The sequence below is a fragment of the Vanessa atalanta genome, chromosome 5, assembly GCF_905147765.1.
Source record: "Vanessa atalanta chromosome 5, ilVanAtal1.2, whole genome shotgun sequence".
Classification (NCBI taxonomy): Eukaryota; Metazoa; Arthropoda; class Insecta; order Lepidoptera; family Nymphalidae; genus Vanessa; species Vanessa atalanta.
Window position 1 is genome coordinate 5,317,096 of NC_061875.1, and position 22,420 is coordinate 5,339,515.

Consider the following 22,420-nt stretch of genomic DNA (forward strand, 5'->3'; position numbering starts at 1 on the left):
CTGCGCACTATTTATACAGAAAGATGCGACCCTCGAATCTGTATGAGATTTTGATTTTACATATATACTTACAATTAAATTTTCAGGAACATTATCCATACGTAGCAACCATCCTGAAAGTTAATATTTCCAAAAAATATTACTATGAACCAAATTTTAGGTGGTATTGGTTGTCAAGCAAAACGATGTTATAGGTCTAAAAAAAACTAAACATGTAGGTGGTTGTAATAACAAAGATTGTAATGTAATCTTAACATTTTGATATAAATATTCCATTTTAAATATAAAAATACTTTTACAACCTTAACTGCACTAACAAAGGAAGTTTTTTAACATTCAGGAAGTCGTTTAAAAGCTTTACAAGGATTTGTATGTAAATTGGATGATTACTATCCATAATTCGAAAGTAAGTCTGTCTGTCTGTCTGTTAGGCTTGCGCGGCTAAATCACTTAACCGATATTGAAGAAATAAGCTCCTCATCTTAAGTTTGGAATAGGTAAGCTTGAAGAACATACTTTTTTATTTGCCCTTATGAATGAAAATAGGGGTTTTGTGTGATCAAAAATATTGTTTAAAAAAATGTTAAGAATTAATTTGTTAAAAGATCGTTACTCGACACGGTCTAATGAATGAAAATGCTATAAAAAAGTCATCATAAAAAATAACTGAAGAAGGACATATTAGATGGATGCATGGATGGTGGTGGATAACTTAACTTTTAGCTTGAGTTTGTACTTATATAGTTAAATATGACGAGTCACACACATAACATTGATAAAAAGCATGCTATTCATTTATCGTATAGCTCAAATAAACTAGCGTGCAAAAAAATTGCCTCTTAGTGTGTTGTAAAAGGTCGCTTCTAACGTCATCATTTGAAAACTTCTTAGATAGCTGAGTTTACGATTACGTCTTTCGTTGTTCTAAGTCAAAAGTATTTAAAATTATATTCTAAATGAATGACGATAATAAACCACTCGGATTTTTGACGTATGTATTACTTTCCCTTTCATTTACATATTATAACGAATGTAATATTTTGCAGTTGTATTTTTATGATAGGCAAATAAACTGGATATGTGACGTAATTTATTTTATGTAACAATAAAAAAATACATTTAAAAATATTTAATGGTATCTAGGGTGAAAATTAAGTGGTACTTGGTTTTGTTTATTTATATATAATATTTATTCTAGTTTCTGGACCATCTCGACTCTTGTATTTATATACGAACTTAAATCCTAAGTTAATCTTAATTAATTCTTATAAAAGATTACCTAATGAAGACATTTAACAATTTTATTTGGCTAAAAGGAGTTGATCCGGAAATTTACATTCTTATTTCTTATGTATTAACTATAACAGCCTTTATTTACAACTCTAACAGAATAAATCATAATATTTCTTAACGCATAATAACGCTAGCAAAAGTCGCCTCTAAAACTTAGTAGCTCTCTTCAATTAAGTCTATCGAAGCAAGTCTTCTCGAATAATTTCCAATTGTCAAGTTTATGATGTCATTCACCGTCGGTGCCCGAAATATTCTAAATTCAAAAACAAGATTCAATATACATTACATACATACATACATGCAAAGATATATATACGATAGAGTTTATTTCTCTAATGTCGAAACTATAAAATAATATATTTATATAGTTAAAGAACCTATGTTATTATAATATTTAGCACATGTCAATTCTACTTCAGTTATGAGGCTAGTAAAAAGCCTTGACAAACAAATTCCATATACTAATACTACAGTTAAGCATGTACTTATTAAGCAAGCTCTACATAATATGAATATCAAGCGATACAAAAACGTAACGTAAGTACGTACGTAAGTTTGTTATTACGGTAATTTAAATGTATAACAGTGTTTTGTTATTAAAAATTAAAAGATAGAGACGGTTAGTGATCACCAACACGCTAAATATTAAAGAAATATTGATTTACAACGTCATTAAGACGGGAAATAAGACATTATGTTCCTTGTGCCTTTAGTTACACTGGTTCGATCAGCCTTCAAATCGTAAAACAACAATACCAATAATTGCTGTTTATATGTTAATATGTAGTGTGGGCTACCCTCACACTACATATTCATAACACTGTAGTACTTAGCATTTACGTGTCAATATATATCCGGAACCTGTAATTACATTACATAACATTAGCAGCCTGTAAATTTCCCACTGCTGGGCTAAGGACTCCTCTCCCTTTGAGGAGAAGGTTTGGAGCATATTCCACCACGCTGCTCCAATGCGGGTTGTTGGAATACACTTGTGGCAGAATTTCATTGAAATTAGACACATGCAGGTTTCCTCACGAAGGTTTAGTTCACTGCCCAGCACGAGATGAATTATAAACACAAATTAAGCACATGAATATTCAGTGGTGCTTGCCTGGGTTTGAACCCGAAATCATCGGTTAAGATGCACGCGTTCTAGCCACTGGGCCGTCTCTGCTCTGTAATATTTTTTACAAATGTTTTTCTTAAATCCGCTTATTTGACATAATGTAGAGATGAGACATAAAGTTGATCGACTTTTATTAATTCTAAAAATATGAAGTCGATACTAGCAACTAGTATATGTATAAAAAGGTCTAAATATTCAACTAAGTGAGCCTAAATAACAGTCCGTGTGGTACGGTTTTTTGACAGTTGAATGGCAATCCAATTAACCAAAGAGCACGTACTAGCATTCAATTGAAATATTCAGTAGAACATTTCAAAATTTCAGTCGAACATTTCTGTAAGAACAGATTCGAAACTCGTCTCAGAAAATGATCGTGAAATATCAGAACGTGATAATGATAACACTTTAACTGTATTAACTATTAAAAAATAGCGTATCATCGTAAGGTAGGTTAGTTTTTAACATTTCACGAGTGAGATACGAGTTAAGACATGAGCTCTTAAAGAAAACTAGAAAAAAACCGAATTACTTCAATTATCCAAAATTATTTATTTCTTACTAGCGTATGCCTGTAAGTGTTCGTAATGGTCTGCGTATTTAACATTGATCGTACTATGCTAGAAACCTTCACGCATGCTGTAACCAAAACTGTACAAAATTTATTAAATTAATTTAACAATGCCATTGAACTTATAGAACACGAACAAAAACTTTAATTTTTATACATATCGAACATATTTTTTAATTTTATTTACATAAGAATTATTACAATTAACTCCTAACTACAAATAATAAATAATTAAAAATAGTTACTGCATAAATCTTGACCACGTGGAATGGGGGCAAGAATGCTAGCATTTCCCCGATGAATCGTCCTTCCTCCTCCTTTAAAAATTAACCATCAACCTATTTATATACTTTTTTTAAATCTTGCTCATAGCAAAACCCAACGTATAATAATCGCATAGCCATCAATTAATTACAAATTTTCCAATTAGGATCTGTGGCAAAGTTAATAATTGATCAGTATACAACCCTAAGTAAATAATAATTTATTATTAATAATTCATATAGGTTTAATATAACGGTGGCCTTTACATATATCTTCATTGCAAACTAGTTTTGGCCCGCGTTTCCGTGTGATAACAGAGGTCGCCAATATTATTTGTTTTTTAATAAAATGTTTTTCATTCGTGGCTGTAAAATTTAATATAAGTATAACATAAACAATAATATTATATCATATTTTGTAAGTTATATAAGTTCATTATGTATTTGCACGTATGGTAAAATTTACAAGAGGAATAAAATAGACTGTACTTGATTGAATGAATGAAATGATTACAGGGTGAATGAATATTATGTTTTGACTTTTTTGTAATATTCCCGAGGTTATTTGAAGCTTGTCAGCTGTGTGACTGCAGTCTAAAAGATATGATAAAACGTAAGCATTTTACGTTTTGACTCATTGAAAATTACTCTTAAAATATTAGCGTTACTATATTTGGCATTATATACTTACTTATAGCACATATAAATATATTACATCATGGCTGACGACCTATGACGACCTCCGTGGTCGAGTAGTGTGTACACCGGTTTTATGAGTACGCCACTCCGAGGTTCCGGGTTCGATTCCCGGCCGAGTCGATGTAGAAAAAGTATATTAGTTTTCCATGTTGTCTTGGTTCTGGGTGTATGTGGTACCGTCGTTATGTGTGTAATGTATGTGATGTTGTCCAATATTTATTTATTTATTTAATATTTATGGCTAATGGTATTATATGACAAACGAAAAATGAGTGACCTACTTAAAAATGTTATTGCAGTCGTTTAATCTTCAATATCCCGACTCGCATGCTTGTTACGGCCTGCAAGGGGTTGCCCATTCTAGAACATTATGGAGAATTTCTTTTTTAAATATACCGTGTTTCTTAAAGAGATTTAGGTAAATGCTTAAAGGAGTAGCTTTCTACTATATATCGCCTCGACAAATTTACCTGCAAATATTTTTTGGTGTCACGGAATAATATCTGTTTGTAAACATCGACTTATTTGTTCTCATTGTTTTAAAATTACGAGTCAATATTTTACCGCAAACTGAATAACGTAATAAGTGGTTAAAAAGTATAAAATCGACGAAATTGCTGGATATTACGTAATTTTTATTATGAGCTATTGTCAGAGATATATTCATTATAGAATCATAAATATATACCACAAAGTGGAATATTCTAGGTTTTGTTTTCCACTGTAAACAAAGCAATAATATGAATTTATATATATATTTTTAGAACCAGAAGTAGGAATTACTAAAAGAAAAAAAAACAAATAAGCTAACCTCTACAACAATGACCTTTAATTTACAATAACAATCAATTTACCAGAAAAGATAAAAAAACATTTAATTTACAAGACAAATAACCATCAACGCTACACAGTCAATATGATAATCGCGATCCAATCTGTCTGCCGCCAAAAACTCCCGCCCTTTTTTTTTTTTTAAAAGTGTATTTGTTTGACTTGACGCAGATGTCGCTCGGCTAAGATGTTTATTCCAACACGGCCTCTCCTGACGGTGCGCCGTCCTCGGGCACCCACACTGTCTCTTGATTGCTGATGAGATTCGCAGAAGGCCCGGCTATAGCGACATCCACGATCTCATCGTCATCACAGGCATCTGTCGAAAAGAATTTATTAAAAATAAACGAAATAGAAAAATATTTGCCTAATCTTTCATTCATCACACTTATGCGGCCCTCTTTCACTCAGCCATTATCTATTTCGTCAATCACACTAATTAAGCACGTGATAAACACACAAACATAAAACTTATTGGACAGAAACGCAAGTCCTTGGCAGAGGCAGTATTACGCGATGCCCATTTAACTTTACCTTTGGGCAGAGGCAGTATTACGCGATGCCTATTTTACTTTATCTTTGGGCAGAGGCAGTATTACGCGATGCCCATTTTATTTTACCTTTGGGCAGAGGCAGTATTACGCGATACCCAGTTTACTTTACCATTGGGCAGAGGCAGTATTACGCGATGCCCAGTTTACTTTACCTTTGGGCAGAGGCAGTATTACGCGATGCCCATGATATAGATCCATCAAGCAGAGGCAGTTTACGCAGTGCTCATATTTTGACATGATGAGATAACGCTTGGCACACTTTCAATCCTTGAGAACTTCGCTTTACATTACTGTTTTAACTGTCAGACTTTCATGGTTCGCCATCGTTTGCATTACACATAAACTCATAGCTGTAAAAAAAAAACGATTGAACTCACCCTCAAAGAACGATGCGCAACTTTCAGGGCACCATTCACCCTTCCAAGGTACCATGTATTGGGCCGCCGCTTGAGTGGTCTTGCCACGAGCACCACTTAGCAGTTTTAATTCATAGCGGCCACCTGGTAAAACTTTGATAACATGGTACGGGCCTCGCATCCCAGCGTCGAGTTTTCCGGTTGACTGCGAATATTTTATGACGAATGCACAGTCACCGACGTTAAACGTCTTCGGAGGTCGCCGGTCTTTGTTAACGTAAGAATCTTGGTTGTTTCGATTCTTCTCTAGCAGTTCGCCAGCTCGGCTTCTGCGCATCTCTCGCCAAGCTTCCCGAGAAGTGGATATGTTTTCAATTGCGACGTCTCGAATCAAGCTTCTAATCACGGGCGTGGTAGCTTCGATGCCAACTAACAGATTTAGGGCTGACAATTGCGTAGATTTCTGCCTGGTTATATTTAGCACAAGTTGAATTTTAGATAGAGACTCTGACCAAGACTTATCACTAGTACTACTACCGACGCGTATCAAGTTCAGGACTGTACGGACGTATCTCTCAGCTTGACCATTCGAATGATGCATCCCGGGCGTCACATAATGTATGTCACACCCGAGTGCAGATATCCAACCGGTGAAGTCAGCGGCTTCGAACATACGTCCGCGGTCACACACAACCAGTTTCGGAACTCCGAACAGAGATATCGCATTGTCGAGGACGCGTTTAAGTTCACTGGTGTCCTGGCGATAAATGGGATAAAGCAAGCAGAATTTTGTAAAAGAGTCCACCAGAACGAACACAAATTTATACCCGTTAGATTCGGGCAAGGGGCCCAGGACGTCAACGTGGATAGTATCAAAAGGAACATCGGGCTTACGCCACGATATGATAGGTTGTCTGGGGGCTCTAGGAACCCGTTTCTTGGTAATGCAGATGAGACAATGCGAGGTATATTTCGCGACAAACTGCTTAAGGCCAGGGAACCAAAAGTGCTTCCTGATAAGGTCTAGTGTCTTATCAGTGCCAATATGCCCATGTTCGTCATGGAACACTCGTAAAAGACTTAGTCGGTGACCTTTGGGAATGTAGCACAAAAGTCGAAATTCCTCGCCGACTGGTGAGTACCGATAGTAAAGAAGGCCGTTACGGCTTTCATAGCGTCGTGAATCTAATTCACCTTCGCTTAGCTTCCTAAGCAGGTCACGGGTTTCGTCATCAGCCGCCTGGGCCATCTGAGCCCAGTTGGCTGGTTTATCGATGTGATTAATGTGCACTGCTGGTGGATTCCTGCTTAAATAATCAGCGTGCGTCATCATTGCACCTTTTCTATACTGGATCGTAAAGTTAAAATCTTGCATAAAAATCCACCAACGAGCAACGCGCGGAAGCAGGTCCTTCTTTCGCTCGGTGGCCTTCAGAGCGTTGCAGTCGGTGACAATTTTAAACGGGATTCCAATTAAATGATGCCTAAAATTTTGCAACGCCCTGACGACCGCCAGCGTCTCTAACTCATACGAATGATACCTGCTTTCAGCACCCTGTGTCACCTTGCTAAAATAAGCTACGACTCTCTTACTGCCATCATCCTGGACCTGCATCAGCACGGCCCCGTAGCCTGCGCTACTAGCATCCGTGTGAAGTTCAGTCTCTAAACGAGGATCAAATATTGCGAGTATCGGTTCACTAGTTAATGCTTTGATAACATATTGTCGAGCCGCTTCCTGCTCGGGGCCCCAATTAAATTTAGTGTCTTTTTTTGTTAAGCGTGAGATACTAGCCGTCTTAGTCGCATACCCTTCAATGTACCGCCGAAAATATCCCGCTAGACCGAGGAACTGGCGAACCTGTTTAACATTACTTGGAACCGAAGTGTTTACCAATGCCTCAATCTTTCGGGGGCTCGGCCTAACCTGACCGTGTGCTATAATTCGCCCCAGGTACTCAACCTCAGATGTTAAAAAAGAACACTTTTTGAGGTTTATCGAAAATCCCGCTTCAGTGAGAGTTTGCAAAACTTCTTTTAGTAAGTTAATACCGTCCTGAACCGTTAAACTCATTAAAAGTACGTCATCAATGTAAATAAGGGTATCACCAGCTTCGATAAACTTTTTGAGGGTCTTTGTGATGATTCTCTGGTACACGGTGGGAGCATTACACAACCCAAAGGGCATTTTACGATATTCGTAGTGCCCTTCGGGTGTAACAAACCCTGTTAGGTGCCTTGACTCCTTGCTAATCAAAATCTGGTGGAACCCGGATGCCATATCGAGGCTCGAAAAGAATTTAGAGCTCCCAAGACGGTCTATGTGATCTTCAATCAACGGTAGGGGGTATCTGTCTTTAATGGTAATTCTATTAAGGGCCCGAAAGTCCACACACATTCTGTCCGTACCGTCTTTCTTTTTTACTAGAATAATGGGGCTCGCGTATTCAGATGTTGACTCCCTTATTATTCCCTTATGCAATAAGTCCGCAATCATTTCTCTAACTTTTAGTTTTTCTGGATAAGAAAGCCGATAAGGATGGTAAGTGACTGGTATTTCACTGGTAAGGCGTATTTTCATTTCACCCGTTTTTACAATAGTAGTAGCAGTACCCGAAATTAAAAACGGCAAGAAATCTTTTAGTACGCTTATAAGGGAGTCAAAATCCTCACCGGACAGTGGTGTGTTTATATCATCAAGGGAATTTCGCGTTACCTTATTGACCCCTAGTACTGCCTGATCTAAAGACCGAGTCAGGAACTGCTTATCTTTGGTGCGGACAAACGTGACGCCATCCCTATTTAATACATCGGTTCCGATAATAACCGGCGTATTCATATATGATGACGGAACGATGATTAAATCTACCTCAAGCGAAATGTGACTAAACTCTAAGGTAAGCGTAACGAATTCGCGTGCGATAATTTGATCGCTACTGATACCCTTCAAGATACAGTAAGTCGGCTTACGTCTGCACGCGAAATGCTTAACGGCGTCTGATGATATAAGCGACACGTTTAAGGCGCCGCTGTCTATCAGTACATCAACCGGTATGCCCTGTATAACCGCGGCACTAATGTCGCTACAACGAGAAGCGACCGACAGTTCCTTACATAAATTAACTTTCCTCTGGTTATTATTCTCGGTCCTAGATTTCGCGAAACACTTATTTTCTTCATGACCTACTTTCTTGCAAAAAGTACATGTTACTTTAGAGTAACCGTCAGACGGTTTTCGCTTTTTAGGGCAGGTATACCGCGTGTGACCCGTGTTGTTACAGATGTAACACCTAATGTTAGAATTCTTCGAGTCACGCTTCCTAACCTCACTAGGCCTAACTCCACGGTTATCTATTTTAACATTGTGATTCGGTTTTACGTAAATAGCAAGAATGAAACTAAAGTATCTACCGTCAGATTAGCGTTCATGGCGGCCGCCCTAATTTGTGCGTCAGTAATGCCACGAATTACGATTTCAACCCTTAGGTCCTCACTCAACCCATTAACTATTCGCAGTCGCAACAAGGAGCGGCGTGCGTATTCGGCGTACGTGGGAAACTGATCAGAAGTAGAGGTCATAACCTCAAAGAGAATATTTGCCCTGTTGATCCTTTTTGGGCAAAGAGACTTAAACTCCCTCTTGAAGTTCGACCACGACCGATCATTTGTTGTCCACTCGTCAAGCCAAACCCTCGCGTCCCCCTTCAAACAACCCGCAACTCGAGATAAACATTCTGACTCACCCCAGTAATTCGCAGATTTAGCACGTTCCACTTCATCACACCACACCTCAAAATTATGGATAGTCGGATCAAAATTAGACACATAATAATCACGTTGCTTATTGCGGGTAATCGAGAACAAAGCGTCAGCGAAAGTATGCGCTGATGAAAGTATTTCGTTATCATTCTGAGATGTGTTGGGCACGTTACGCGGAGGAGGCGTTTGCGAGATATTCGTTGTGTTTTCCTCAACCGCATTTAGCCTAGCTATGATTGTACTTAACGCCTGTTTCACCGAACTATCACGTTCAATACGGCGAGAGCGATGATGACGAGACCGAGAACGATGCCGACGCGACCCTCGTTTCGACCTACCGCGAGGTACTTCAACCGAATTTCTACGCGAACGCGACGTATTAGACATAGCAAAATAGATTGATGGTTATTTGCTAATATTGGTACCAAGTGGGCACAGGTGAATCCCACTTCTGATTTTAGAACCAGAAGTAGGAATTACTAAAAGAAAAAAAAACAAATAAGCTAACCTCTACAACAATGACCTTTAATTTACAATAACAATCAATTTACCAGAAAAGATAAAAAAACATTTAATTTACAAGACAAATAACCATCAACGCTACACAGTCAATATGATAATCGCGATCCAATCTGTCTGCCGCCAAAAACTCCCGCCCTTTTTTTTTTTTTAAAAGTGTATTTGTTTGACTTGACGCAGATGTCGCTCGGCTAAGATGTTTATTCCAACAATATATATATATGAATTAAGCATAACTTTAATATTATTTGAAATCAAAATTAGGGTAATATCAACAAATTTCTTAACCTTTTCCTTATATACTTAAGACTGAACACATGAACTTAAACCAGATGTTACAACAGCTATAACAGCATCGCGAATATAATGTCCTGTTTACAAAATATTGAACACCGTAACTAATATCAAAGACAAACTTGTAATCGATGGAATGGCAATCCGAGACGACGATAGCCGCGACGGCTCAAAGGATTGTAGTCTTAACTAACAAATTGTCAATTTGTCGCAATCGAATCGAAACGTAATCGTTGCTTTTCAGCCGTGTAGCTATTCTACAAACGCAACGATCCAGCTGTGGTTCGGTCAAAGTTGGATCTGACTAGGTAAAATAGATCCTCACTTACGATTAAAACTAATTTTTGTAAAGAATAGTCGAAGTTGATCAGAACCGAAGCGGAATATTAAATTCATTTAAAATGTATTTAGAATAAATACGGAGGTATGTACAACTCCATTAGACAGAGTTACTTTTGAATTTATTATATTAGTATAATAAAATAAATGAGATGGCCCAGTGGCTAAAACGCATCTTAACCGATGATTGCGGGTTTATACCCATGCAAGCACCAATGAATTATCATGATCTTAATTTGTGTTCATAATTCGTCTCGTGCTCGACGGTCAAAGTCAAAGTCAAAAATCTTTATTCAATATAGAAGTGTTTGCACTTGCTTATTGATTGTCAAAAATCTACCACCGGTTCGGAATTTAGCACCTCGGACCTGAGAAGAACCGGCGAAAGAAACTCAGCGGGATATATTTTTTTTCATTTTCATTCATTCATCAAAGAAAACATCCTGAGGAAACCTGCAAGAGTCTCATTTCAACTAAATTCTGTCACATGTGAATTCACCAACCCGCATTGAAGCAGCGTGGTGGAATATGCTTATAACATTCTCCTCAAAGGGAGAGGAAGCCTTAGCCTAGCAGTGGAAAATTTACAGGCTTTACATGTTGTATGTATTCTCTGTACGATGACTGAACGCAGGACTTTTTAGACTATCGCCGATAGTCTATAAACGCCCTTAGCATGAGCTCTTTTTTCAACTCATTATATAGCAAAAAAATTATTAACTGCAACATTTCCTTGACTCACGTTTTTCAATCAAGATATTTCGAAACTTAGATACTCTTAGATTGTTGTTGAAATAACAAATAACAACTAGACACTATAATGAAAATAATATAGATAAGTACGTGTCAGATCACGCGGATGATAGGGTTCCGTAGTAATAAACATTTTACGACACAAAGTTACGTTTAGAGTAGGCACTATAGCATGGGGAAGTGTTTTTATCTGAAATTGAATATTTTAAGAGCTGGCTAAACAAATCTATGTTTTAGTTCCTGGGAAAGCGCTAGATGCTATCTTCAGAAACGAGTGTTTTCAAATATCTCATATACATATACATAATTGTTCAATAAAAAAAGCGAGATATAGTCGTATGTATATTCAGCAGTTGCAACATAATATTAATCTATGTTAATATCGAATTGTGTTCAATTTTCATATTACATAGGTATGGTTAATCTTTCAAGTTTGTATATAAGCTTTATGAATATTATTATTTAAAAAAAACCAAAAGAATATTAAAGTCAAACTCACTCCAAAGAATAAACTTTATAAGATAGAAAAAGTCTACTCTCCGTTTATGAGATTTAGTTATTTTACAATTACGTGTTTTCGAGATGGCAGCACTAAGGCTCGCCCTCTAAAGAGATGAAAACTTGCTTTTAAACTCATGAAACGCCTTTTAACATATTCTAATTCGATTCGATTAGTGGATTATTTTTTCCAGCAACATCATTTTCAATTTATCTACGGAATTTAGTACCTCCACAATGTCATTATATCATATTCTCCAAACTGCCAAAATACTTATTACTTAGTTAATATTAAATAACTTAATTTATTTCGATGTAACAAGTGATTATAAGAATTTGAGGCTTATTTAAAAATAGCACGCCTCTCTACATAACATGTAGTGCAGTGCAGTGCCTTTGATTTTAAATACAACAATATTACGAACAAGCGCTAAAGAAATAAAATATCAACAGGGTCTACATCTTTTCGTTAAAAATTATAAAACATGACTGTGTTAATAAATGAATTAAATAATAATTTATAGCCAGTGTCAGTCGGGATAATGGATTCTCGCGACACTGAAAACCATCCAAATACATCCAAATCTATTTAGACATTTAAAAGTTATGTTGGAACTTGGAATAAAAAACTCATACATAACTGAAAACTTACACTTATAATGCTTTTTTGAGAAGTCTTGTTAATAACCATCGTGAGGCACTATGCATGCTACCAAAAAAACCTGCCTCAACCAACCAATAGCGGAGTAACTTGGTGAATGGAGATCCATTGTTTCTTCTAAATGGGGAAGGAGCAAAGACGCCTAAAATAAAATAACTATGTGTTAAAATTCTCACGTATGTAATGATCATTGTTGGAGTGTGTATACAGTTTCTTAAAATTGATTTCAGTTTTTCCAATTTACTCAACTATCATTTAACAGGGTTTAGATTTGGGTCGTTTTTTATTCTTAATTTATATTAATGGTATTCCCAATGTTCTTAAAGAACTTATTTGCAGCTAAAAAATGCAGTATGCATTAATAATTTTGAACTAAAAGCCCATAAACGAAACACAGATGAGTTCTTTCAGTTATTTTTTATTGTATTGTATAAAGTGATATCTTTATATGACCTTCCAATCAGAACCTTATTACCTAGATATGTTTTTAGAGACAGAACCTTTTCAGAGGCTCAGTAATTGACAGTTGTATCTACATATCCGTGTAACGATCTCGTAAATAAAAAAATACATCCGAAAATTGAACACTAAAAATAAAAATAATATGAATTTAATTGCATAAAAATAAAAAACGTTTGGTATATATTTGAATACAAATTCAAAATAAACAACCGGTCTATACGACCTAAAACGAGAGCGGATCTAATGCATTGATACAATCAAATTATCGACGGTAGCAGGTTCTATGCAAGATTCAACTTTCATCTGACCCATAGTAAATTGTTCTAGATGATTACAACTCTTTTGTAAGGGAAGCCAAGGACTTGATTCTCGCAATTATAATTATTAAAAAAATTGCTACGAAATATAGCTATTTTCTTTAAATCAGACTTAGCGTTTAAATTATTTAAATTGCACATTTTTTATACACTGCATGTAATGGTCTCTGTTTTCTAATCGATAACAAAATTAAGCAATAATATTGTAATTGTAAATAAATAATTATCTACGGTACCTGACCTAGACCTATCGGCCGGTTCAATGTCACAGGCTAACGATCTAAAAAACCACAGATCCAAGTTTTGTATTAACACTTACAGATATTTATATAAAAGTCCACATGATTACGAGCTCGTATATTTTAAGCAAAATTTCACTTTTAAATGAGCTTAGGATATACTTACACTAAAATTTATATATAAGAGGATAGTGCCTACTTGAAATTTATTTCGATGATTAATTAGAGATGCAGTTTTTTTATCTGAATCTTCTATTGAAGTAATACCACATATACTCGTATATACGTATACACCAATACTCGTATGCTGTGACAGCAAACGGCAGTATCCTCCCTACTCCTTTATGTGTGTGTGGCGTGTATACAATATACTCCTTACTATATCTTATTCTATAATAATAAGAAAAATATAATTATTTGATTAGAGAAATACTACCTTTTTATTTATTTTACTCCGCACTTATTTATTATTAGGAGCCATACATTTCGACATTCTAGGGAAGACATACAAATAAAAATACATGTCGTATTAAAATATTATTTTTTCTTTTTTCTGTTCTGTAATTGGATGTCTACACATCTATCCTATCACTGAATGTTTAAAACCTTCGATTTTTAAAATTGTAAAGTTTAATTTTCACTAGAACTATGACCGCTATAGTTATGAATGTACTAGTTGCTATAGATGTAACTATGGTTATGATAATTCTAGATGTGGTCCGTGACTTCATTTTGATGTTGAAAACAGAAAACAAGTTCTCAGTTGGCTAACTTAGTTCTCATGAAATAAGCTATATAAATTAAATCGTTCACAAAACTAAAAGGTGTGTCCTTTATCGGTATTTTATGTACTATTTATTATCATTGCATCTAAGAGATATTGTTGTGAAATCAATTCTGAGTTACTGTCCATTTACGTTTATTCTATAAGCAATTAACATTGCAACTCGGGTCCATGAGAATATAATAAAATCTTTACGAATAGGACAATACAATAGCATAAACCACCACGCTGCCTCAACCCTAGATGGACATCTGGGCTGTGGCAGAACTTCATCCGACACGTCTAGGTTTTATCGCTATCTTAAATCAAATTATTGGAATGTTATAAAAACATTAAATTCGTTTTAAACTTATTTATGATGTATTGTGGTTTTATTTCGTACTGGTATCATTAAAGTTAATTATGTCATGTGACGAAACGTTTTTGACATTCTTAAAAAGGATTTTGGAAAGGTATTTAAGTTAATATGAAAGACAAGGTCTGCTTATTTTATTTATTTGAAAACTTATTAATAAAATCGTCCATTCACGACAAAAATTCCGAGCCACTGAAAAATTCAAGTGTCAAATATTCATGCGATAATTAGATGTTTCCTTACGATGTTTTCCTTCATCATCAAGTTCGAGATAAATTATAAATTAAAATACAGCTCATTTAAGCAGAGTCATTTGTACGGTTCTGATTCGGCAATATTTAATATAAATTCACGTGTAGGAGCCAGTGAACAGCTTGACCCACATTTATAAATATTTAGCAAATAAAAGCTCCCACCGCATCAATATCTATGTATATTTGCTAATCTCAGAAAATCATTTAGGATTTTTCACCAACAGACCAATTTAATGACCAGATTTAAGTATAGATATGATTGATATGATGATAAGACGTAAGTGTTGAATACCATGTCAAATTAGATATGTTTTTATTTTCCCCTTGAGAGCTTTTGAGGCATCCGCTTCTCAGTCATCACTCCCGGTCCTACTAATCAATTCATAAAAATAGTAGTCAATGCGTCCACATATATACCTATATATACGAAGACCCACCATGGGTTTCTGTATGTTGAAATATATTGCCTTTTAAAACTCCTCAATCGGTATATTCGAAGTAAATGAAATAAACGATCTAAGGTATGTCTCTTTAAATCCATTTTCTTTATACTATTGATAAATGATACATTTTAGATTTGTACAATCCTAAAGTAATTGTGTTACGTCAATTCGATCAATTGTCCGGCCGATTGCCAAGTACCGTTACATAAAGGAACCCTGGTTAGTTGTTGGTTGCACAAACTGTTACCACTAAAACTTGTTGCGTCAAACCTGTTAAGCTTTTTGGTTTAAATTAGGCCATGTGTACAGAGCTGAAATTACTATAAAAATAATATGTTCTACCTAACAACGATTAACCTTTAGACTGATTGTCGAATGTGTACAGCCGTCTTTAGTTCGTTTTTTAGTATCAATAAAATTAATTATGCAAACTTTTCGTTTCTTTTTATTATAATAATTTGACAACGTAATGTTCCTTTGAACTTATGTAATGTTATTATTTGCAACTAATTATATATTTTATATTAAGAAAGTTACTGATCCATATCATGCTATTAGAAACCGTAATAACGAAATGCTCTTTGTTACGTTCGATAGGACGATATAATACTGAGTTTTTCTTTGTTGCGAGTTCTATATTGTCTTGCTTCGTTTTACGCAAATCTGTCAAAAATTCGAAGACGCTTGGTCAATAATTGATTAACGAGAGACTCCATTGCTTATTTAAAGACGCTCAACATTTACCTTAATTGTTTATCCGAGTGACCATAAATGTTGAACCTTGCTGCTTTAAAAGTTAAATGTAAATCATGTTTGAAATTTCTCAATATGTCAATAATATTATACGGTTATATTTATCGTTGTTATTTCATTATATTTTTGTTAAACATTTATGTTATATTGCCTTCTTTATATGAAAATTAAATTTTAATAAATTTGATTTTGTTTCGCGGCCTAATAAATAAATTCCAGTTTTGTTTTAAGCAAAGCATTCTTATTCTTTTTTTCTTAAAAATTAGACATATATATTACAAAGCATAATATGTCTCCGGGATCTTAGTTAGTCAGGTAAGTAGCTTTCACACTACATCCGGCTGCTTTGTCTTCACAGAATTTATCTATTTCGTTAATCGTCGAACTTGTACATCATTTTTTATCTCAATTTCACTAAACTACAAGTAACAAATGGTTCAAAGCAAAAGCCACATAACCTTAATATCCATATACGGCAACAAGTTAGTTTACAATAATACAATCGTATATGAAAATTTGCTTTAAATAATATGTTTATTATGTTATGTACACAGTTCAATCATTGTTTTATCGAATAACTATATCCATGTCCTTACATGGATATAGTTATTCGATATTTATTTTTTCGTTATAAATCTAATTAAATAATTACTATATTAAGTATTAATGAAAACTTGGAATAATAAATCGATATAAAAAATCTTTGGCTTTTTTTTTTTGACGCTTTCATTCACACTTTGGACCAAAACGTTGAAACAAAGTGCACGATCACTAGCTATCGGTCCGCAATGCCTGACCGAGGAGATAAATACAGTGATCGGCGCGCCGGCCCGGTTAGTTGACCGCTGTATTCGCCCGCGATCCGTGATGTGAACAATGCACAATAAAATAGTGTTCACATTTCTAGTGCTCCAGTGTACGCTCTGCCTAACCATTCGAGTGCCCGTGGACTGGAATGATGATAGTGAAGTGAAAGATGGTCAGTTTGTGGTAACTAATGACAAAATACAAACGCCACAACCGCCGATATATAATGAATACTTTCAATACACTGCGAATAAACCACAATTCGCGATTGATATCGCTGCCGCACATGGCGTGCATTCGCCGGAAAAACATTACAAATCGTATCCTATTAGACCTCACACAAGTTTGACGAAACCTGTATTGGGACAGCATCAAATTTTAAATTCCGATAGGCATACATATGAATCGTACCAACCGTTCCTTCAAAATGCTGATTACTCGAATTATGTAACCCCAGTGTCTACATCATTTGAAGTATACCATCCATATAAAGATGAACAGCATGCTCTGAAAGAAATATATAAAGATCCCGTTTTGGATAAAATAAGAAATGACTTACGTAATAGCAAAAACAGGTTGCAAAAATATGAAAATGAAGCAGGAGAAACAGATATAAATGAAGATGAATACTTAGAGACCCCTAAACAAACTGACCGTAATAAAATTCCGCAAAAAAATATACCAACCCAGTTTGAAATACATAGACCCCAGCGTCGACCCATATATTACCGGATGCCTTTTAGGCATAATTATAGGGAGCAAATATTGAATGATAAATTGAGACATCCTTGGAATCAGAATATTGCTAAAGTAACGCCAAACCATTATCGCCCTGTTAAAAATCATTTATACAGACTGAGGCAGCAACATGCTCTCAAATATGATGATGAACATAATGAATATCCTCAATTGCCCGTTCCAGAAGGTTATAATGAACGTCCAGATGGTTACGATATATATGAAAAAAATAGAGGAAAATATATACAGCTCAGAAATAATTTTGATGAGTCTATTAATAAGGTTGTCCAGCAAAATAGACCAAATACTAACAATAAGATAGAGCTACAAAGTGGATATGCAAATGATGATTCAAATAATAGTCAAGCTGAAGAACTATTCGTACCTATTAAAAACTACGCACAGGTAAGAAAAACTGAAACTATCAAACATCTTCCAAGAAAAGCTGCGCTTCAAGACGCTGAAAATATTGAAGAAATCAAAAATGCACCACGCCTTCGAGAAGCTATCAAAAGCACAAAGGCACAGATTGTTTACTCAGAAGAGGGTTATGAAGACGCTGCATATGACCATGCTGGTGAACAAAAACATGCATCTGATCATGAAAGACATGGTGGTTATCTCAAAGAAAATGAAATAAGTGGCGGTAAATATAAAACACCGTCTGTTAGTGCCAATTACGAGGACAACAGAGGCTTAGTGTATAGGGATCAACAATTACATGGAAAGAAATGGAAAGATAGTAAACAAGAAAATGAAGACGAAAAAGAATCGAATGACTACTCCGAAGATGACGATGAAGATGATCTTAGTAGTGTTATTATAGACAACTTAAATATTGATAACGACAGTGATCGAAATAAACGAAACAGCGACAACCTTGAAATGGAAAGTTCTGCTGAACTTCTAAAGAAAAATGAAAAAAAAGAAATCTCTGATAACTCATCTACAAATAATTCGCAGCATGAGGTGATCAAACGTGAAACATCTTTTAAAATTCCAGAATTTGATTTCAATTCAACACTGCCCTCAGACGATGAAATTCTGAAGCTTTCTAAAACCAACGTAACCCTTCAGAAACTACAAATAGAAGACATAACTAAAAATAATAAAAAAATAAAATATCCCTATTATTTAAAAAATATTAAAATCTTAAATAAAAATTCGCCTCTTCGTTATGCTGAAAATATAGATTTCATTCCTAAAAAATCAAAGGGTGGAACTGAATTCTACGACTCACGTTCAAAACATGAATGTTCTGAAGTTGAAGATAATGTGGACGTTATACCTGAAAAACTAAATAAAGATGGGAACCCGGATGATAATGAAGACTCTGATGGCAAAACAAACGAAAAAAAAATTGATCTGAATCTGAAGGACAAACAGCGACTTAAAGGTCTTGGTGATAAAATTGATTGTTTCAAGGTTAAGTACTTTGGTGAAAATCCATTAGACAGCCCATTTTTTAATGAAGAAATAATTGACAGCCCAGAGCCTATAACAAAACCAAACTTGAAAGTGTTTGAAACCAAAAAACTTGACGATAAATCAAATAATAAATTATTTTATTATGATTCTGATATATTTAGCGTCCTAGAAAAGGTACAAAAGAAAAGTAATAAATTAACAAACCCATTAAAAAATGATTTATCGATTATTAAGAACAGAACATTAAAAAACACTACTTTACTGTCACAATCAAATCCTCATCCGGAGGTTTTGAATATAACTAATAATGGCTTACAAAAACACACTAACTTATTGGAAAACATACAGAATTCTAATTTATTAAATAGACCATTAGATTTAGCAAATGTAACGTATAAACATTTTCAAAATAAAGAGGATGTTACAAAACCTCCTCTATCTATTAGAAAAAAAAGAGCCACGCCTTTTTTGTATGAGCCTTACAAAATTATAAGAGACAGTCAAGTACAAGATTCGAAAAAAACAACAACTTCAAGTAATATAAGTCCTTTGATTAAACAATTACAATCAAGCAGAGTCATCGACAAAGTTACAACAAATATAGATAAAGATCAAGGTAAAAAGAATTCAAAAGCTTATAAAGATATCGGGAAAGTCGATAGACAAAAATCTCCTAATGAACAAATCATTGATACTAAAAATTCAAGTTTCGTAGATATAAGCTCAGATAAACGTCGTGGCGAGCCCCGTTATGAAATGAGACCAACAAATCATAAAACTAGTTACTCACCAGTGGAAAATAAAAGAGCGATATCAGTCGAAGATTATAAAACACAAATTAATAATGATGGCACAGAAACGAATACAAAACAAGTACACTCTACAGTGCAAGCTCAACCAAAACGATCTATACCATCGAAAATGACCTCCAGACCTTACTTTGATGTATCTAAATATTTACCGGAAGTTATAGAATCTCAAAATATTGCTGCATCAAATACAATACGGAAAGTTATTCGTACTACCACCCCAGAAGTAACAACAGAACAAACACAACGACAAAAATATAATACTGATGAAGATGAAAATGAGGAATACGATGACTATGAAGATGATGATGATGAAGATAATGAAGAAGAAATAAATATCACAACAACGACAACAACGACAACGACTACAAGAAAACCTACAACAAGAAAAAGAACAAGAGGTACAACTACTGTTAAACCAATTCCTATAGAAAAAGAAACTGAACCAATGAAATTACGTTTGACTACTAGATTCCGTAATACTCCATCCACGATGAAATCTACTGCACATCACCATGAAGTAGACAAAGATCCTTTTCAAAAAGTATCCAAAGCAGAAAATGATTCTGCTAAATATACAGAAAAGAAGAGAAAATCAACAAAGAGCACATTGGTTACAGATACAAAAACCTACGGAGAAGATGATGATGATATGACAAGAAAAGAAGTAGATGCCTTATTGCGTGTTAAACAAGATATGCATGAGTATATGCCACGTTACGAAAAAGAAAATAAAAATGAAAACAACAAAAATGGAGATCATTCTGATGACAGCGCTGAGGAGATTTCTGATAACAGTGAAAATGAAGAGGAAGAAGAAGAAGAAGAAGATGAAGATGATGATGAAAATGACGACGACGATGACGATGAATTTGATAAAGAAGAAGATGACAACAAACATGATGATAATGATGATTCCAATCATCAAAATAAAAAAAGTAATTTAGAATTTACAACTTCAGAACCAACTAAAAGGACTCTCATTAGAACCACAGTAGCTCCTGCAACGACAACTGAATCAAGAAGTGCAAGAATAGAATTAAAACCTACTGTATTAAAAAAGAAATTTGAAATGCATGAAGAATTGCCAGTCAATAAGTCATCTCCACATGTTACTCAATTTAAGCAGGATATCAAAGAAATTGAAATTATTAAAGAAATTAAACCAAAACTTAAAAAAAAGAATCATAAAAATTTGGAAGCTTTAGATTTGTTTCGAGATGAAAACTTAGCTGAAGAGATTAATAAATTGGGAGATGTAGAAGTTTTTAAGGAAAATTTAAATCTGAAATCAGGACCAAAACATGGCGGAAACTATAGAAGTCTTACATCAGAAGATATACAAAAGGAAATAGTTGCAAGTAAAGTACGTGATAACGCAAATATGGACGACGTTGAGACTTCTCCGACACAACCTAGAACACGCATAAAATTAGATAAAGAACGCTCTTCTAGACGTAATAAAAATTTTGCCACAAGAGGTCAAACATCTTCTAGCGATAATGCTAAAAATACAAAATTTACTGATATGGATGTTATTGACACACGTTTAAATAACATGAATACTGGCAATTTAAAATCAAAAAGCAAAGATACAACACATAATAATAAAAGTGCAAAATTAATTGAGCTTGATGTCGATGACGAAGATGATACATCAAGGATGCATGGAGGTAACTACAAATCTTATGAAAACAGAAACACTGGTCGTCAGATGCATGGAGGCAACTATAAAAGTGCAAAAATCATTCAACCCGAAGACAGCAATAAATCACGATCTAGAAGTAAAATCAGAGACGCGAGAACTAATGCAGCAGCTTTATTAAATGACTATGCGCGTGCCGTACCTATACTCACTACAACCCCCGCTTTTATTTTAGATCCTAGTAAGCGTATGTACTATTACGTAGATTCTTAAAACTCCTTTGGTGTTCTTTAAATGTACTTATTTAAATCTTATAAATATAACATTTAAAAGTAGAAAGTGCCACAAAATTTACTTCGAATCACTTTCGTGACAAAAATTGTGAAAGTGTTTTATATTACTTTTAAAGATGTTAGATGTGACAACGTTAAATAAGTAATAACATGTGTATTATAAAAGTATTAATTTTAAGATTCTGTGATAAATATATTGTTAGACTTTTTTACTTAAAATTTATATTTATACTGTTGAATTTATGAATAAAGATCATTGACTTGAATCTTGTATTTATTTATTAAAAAGATGATACAAATCTACGCATCACTATTCATTCATTGCTTGTCTATAGTTAATGTTTGTAAATCGAGTAGTAATTTTAGTTGTAGAGTAGTCGTTTTCAGTACGGGTTTATTACTCATTCATTACGTTGAACCACAATATATATTTGTTCATCGATTAAATGCTAGGTCCAGGCAGGTCAAGCCACAATTTCAACATTCAAAACGAGTAATATGTAATAGTTAACTGTTCAAAGTAAGGCAGTGTAAACAAATTATTGCTCTAGATTCCATTTTGTCTCGAACGTTCACC

The 22,420-nt window shown here is 34.5% G+C and overlaps 1 protein-coding gene across 1 annotated transcript; it reads left to right on the top strand.

Moving 5' to 3' along the window:
• Window positions 1-16,944: 16,944 nt before the first annotated feature.
• On the top strand, window positions 16,945-21,968 carry LOC125064215 (myb-like protein X). Its single transcript, XM_047671158.1, has 3 exons — window positions 16,945-18,647; window positions 18,702-19,359; window positions 19,465-21,968. The coding sequence occupies exons 1-3, from the start codon at window positions 17,000-17,002 to the stop codon at window positions 21,821-21,823; spliced, it is 4,665 nt and encodes a 1,554-aa protein (XP_047527114.1). The 5' UTR covers window positions 16,945-16,999; the 3' UTR covers window positions 21,824-21,968.
• The last annotated feature ends 452 nt before the right edge of the window (window positions 21,969-22,420 follow it).

Coding starts and splice junctions, on each gene's coding strand:
- LOC125064215 (XM_047671158.1), top strand. CDS start 17,000: ATGCACAATAAAATAGTGTTCACATTTCTAGTGCTCCAGTGTACGCTC. Junction 18,648..18,701: donor GCAGCATGAGGTGATCAAAC/GTGAAACATCTT, acceptor CACTGCCCTCAG/ACGATGAAATTCTGAAGCTT. Junction 19,360..19,464: donor TTAAAAAACACTACTTTACT/GTCACAATCAAA, acceptor TTTATTAAATAG/ACCATTAGATTTAGCAAATG.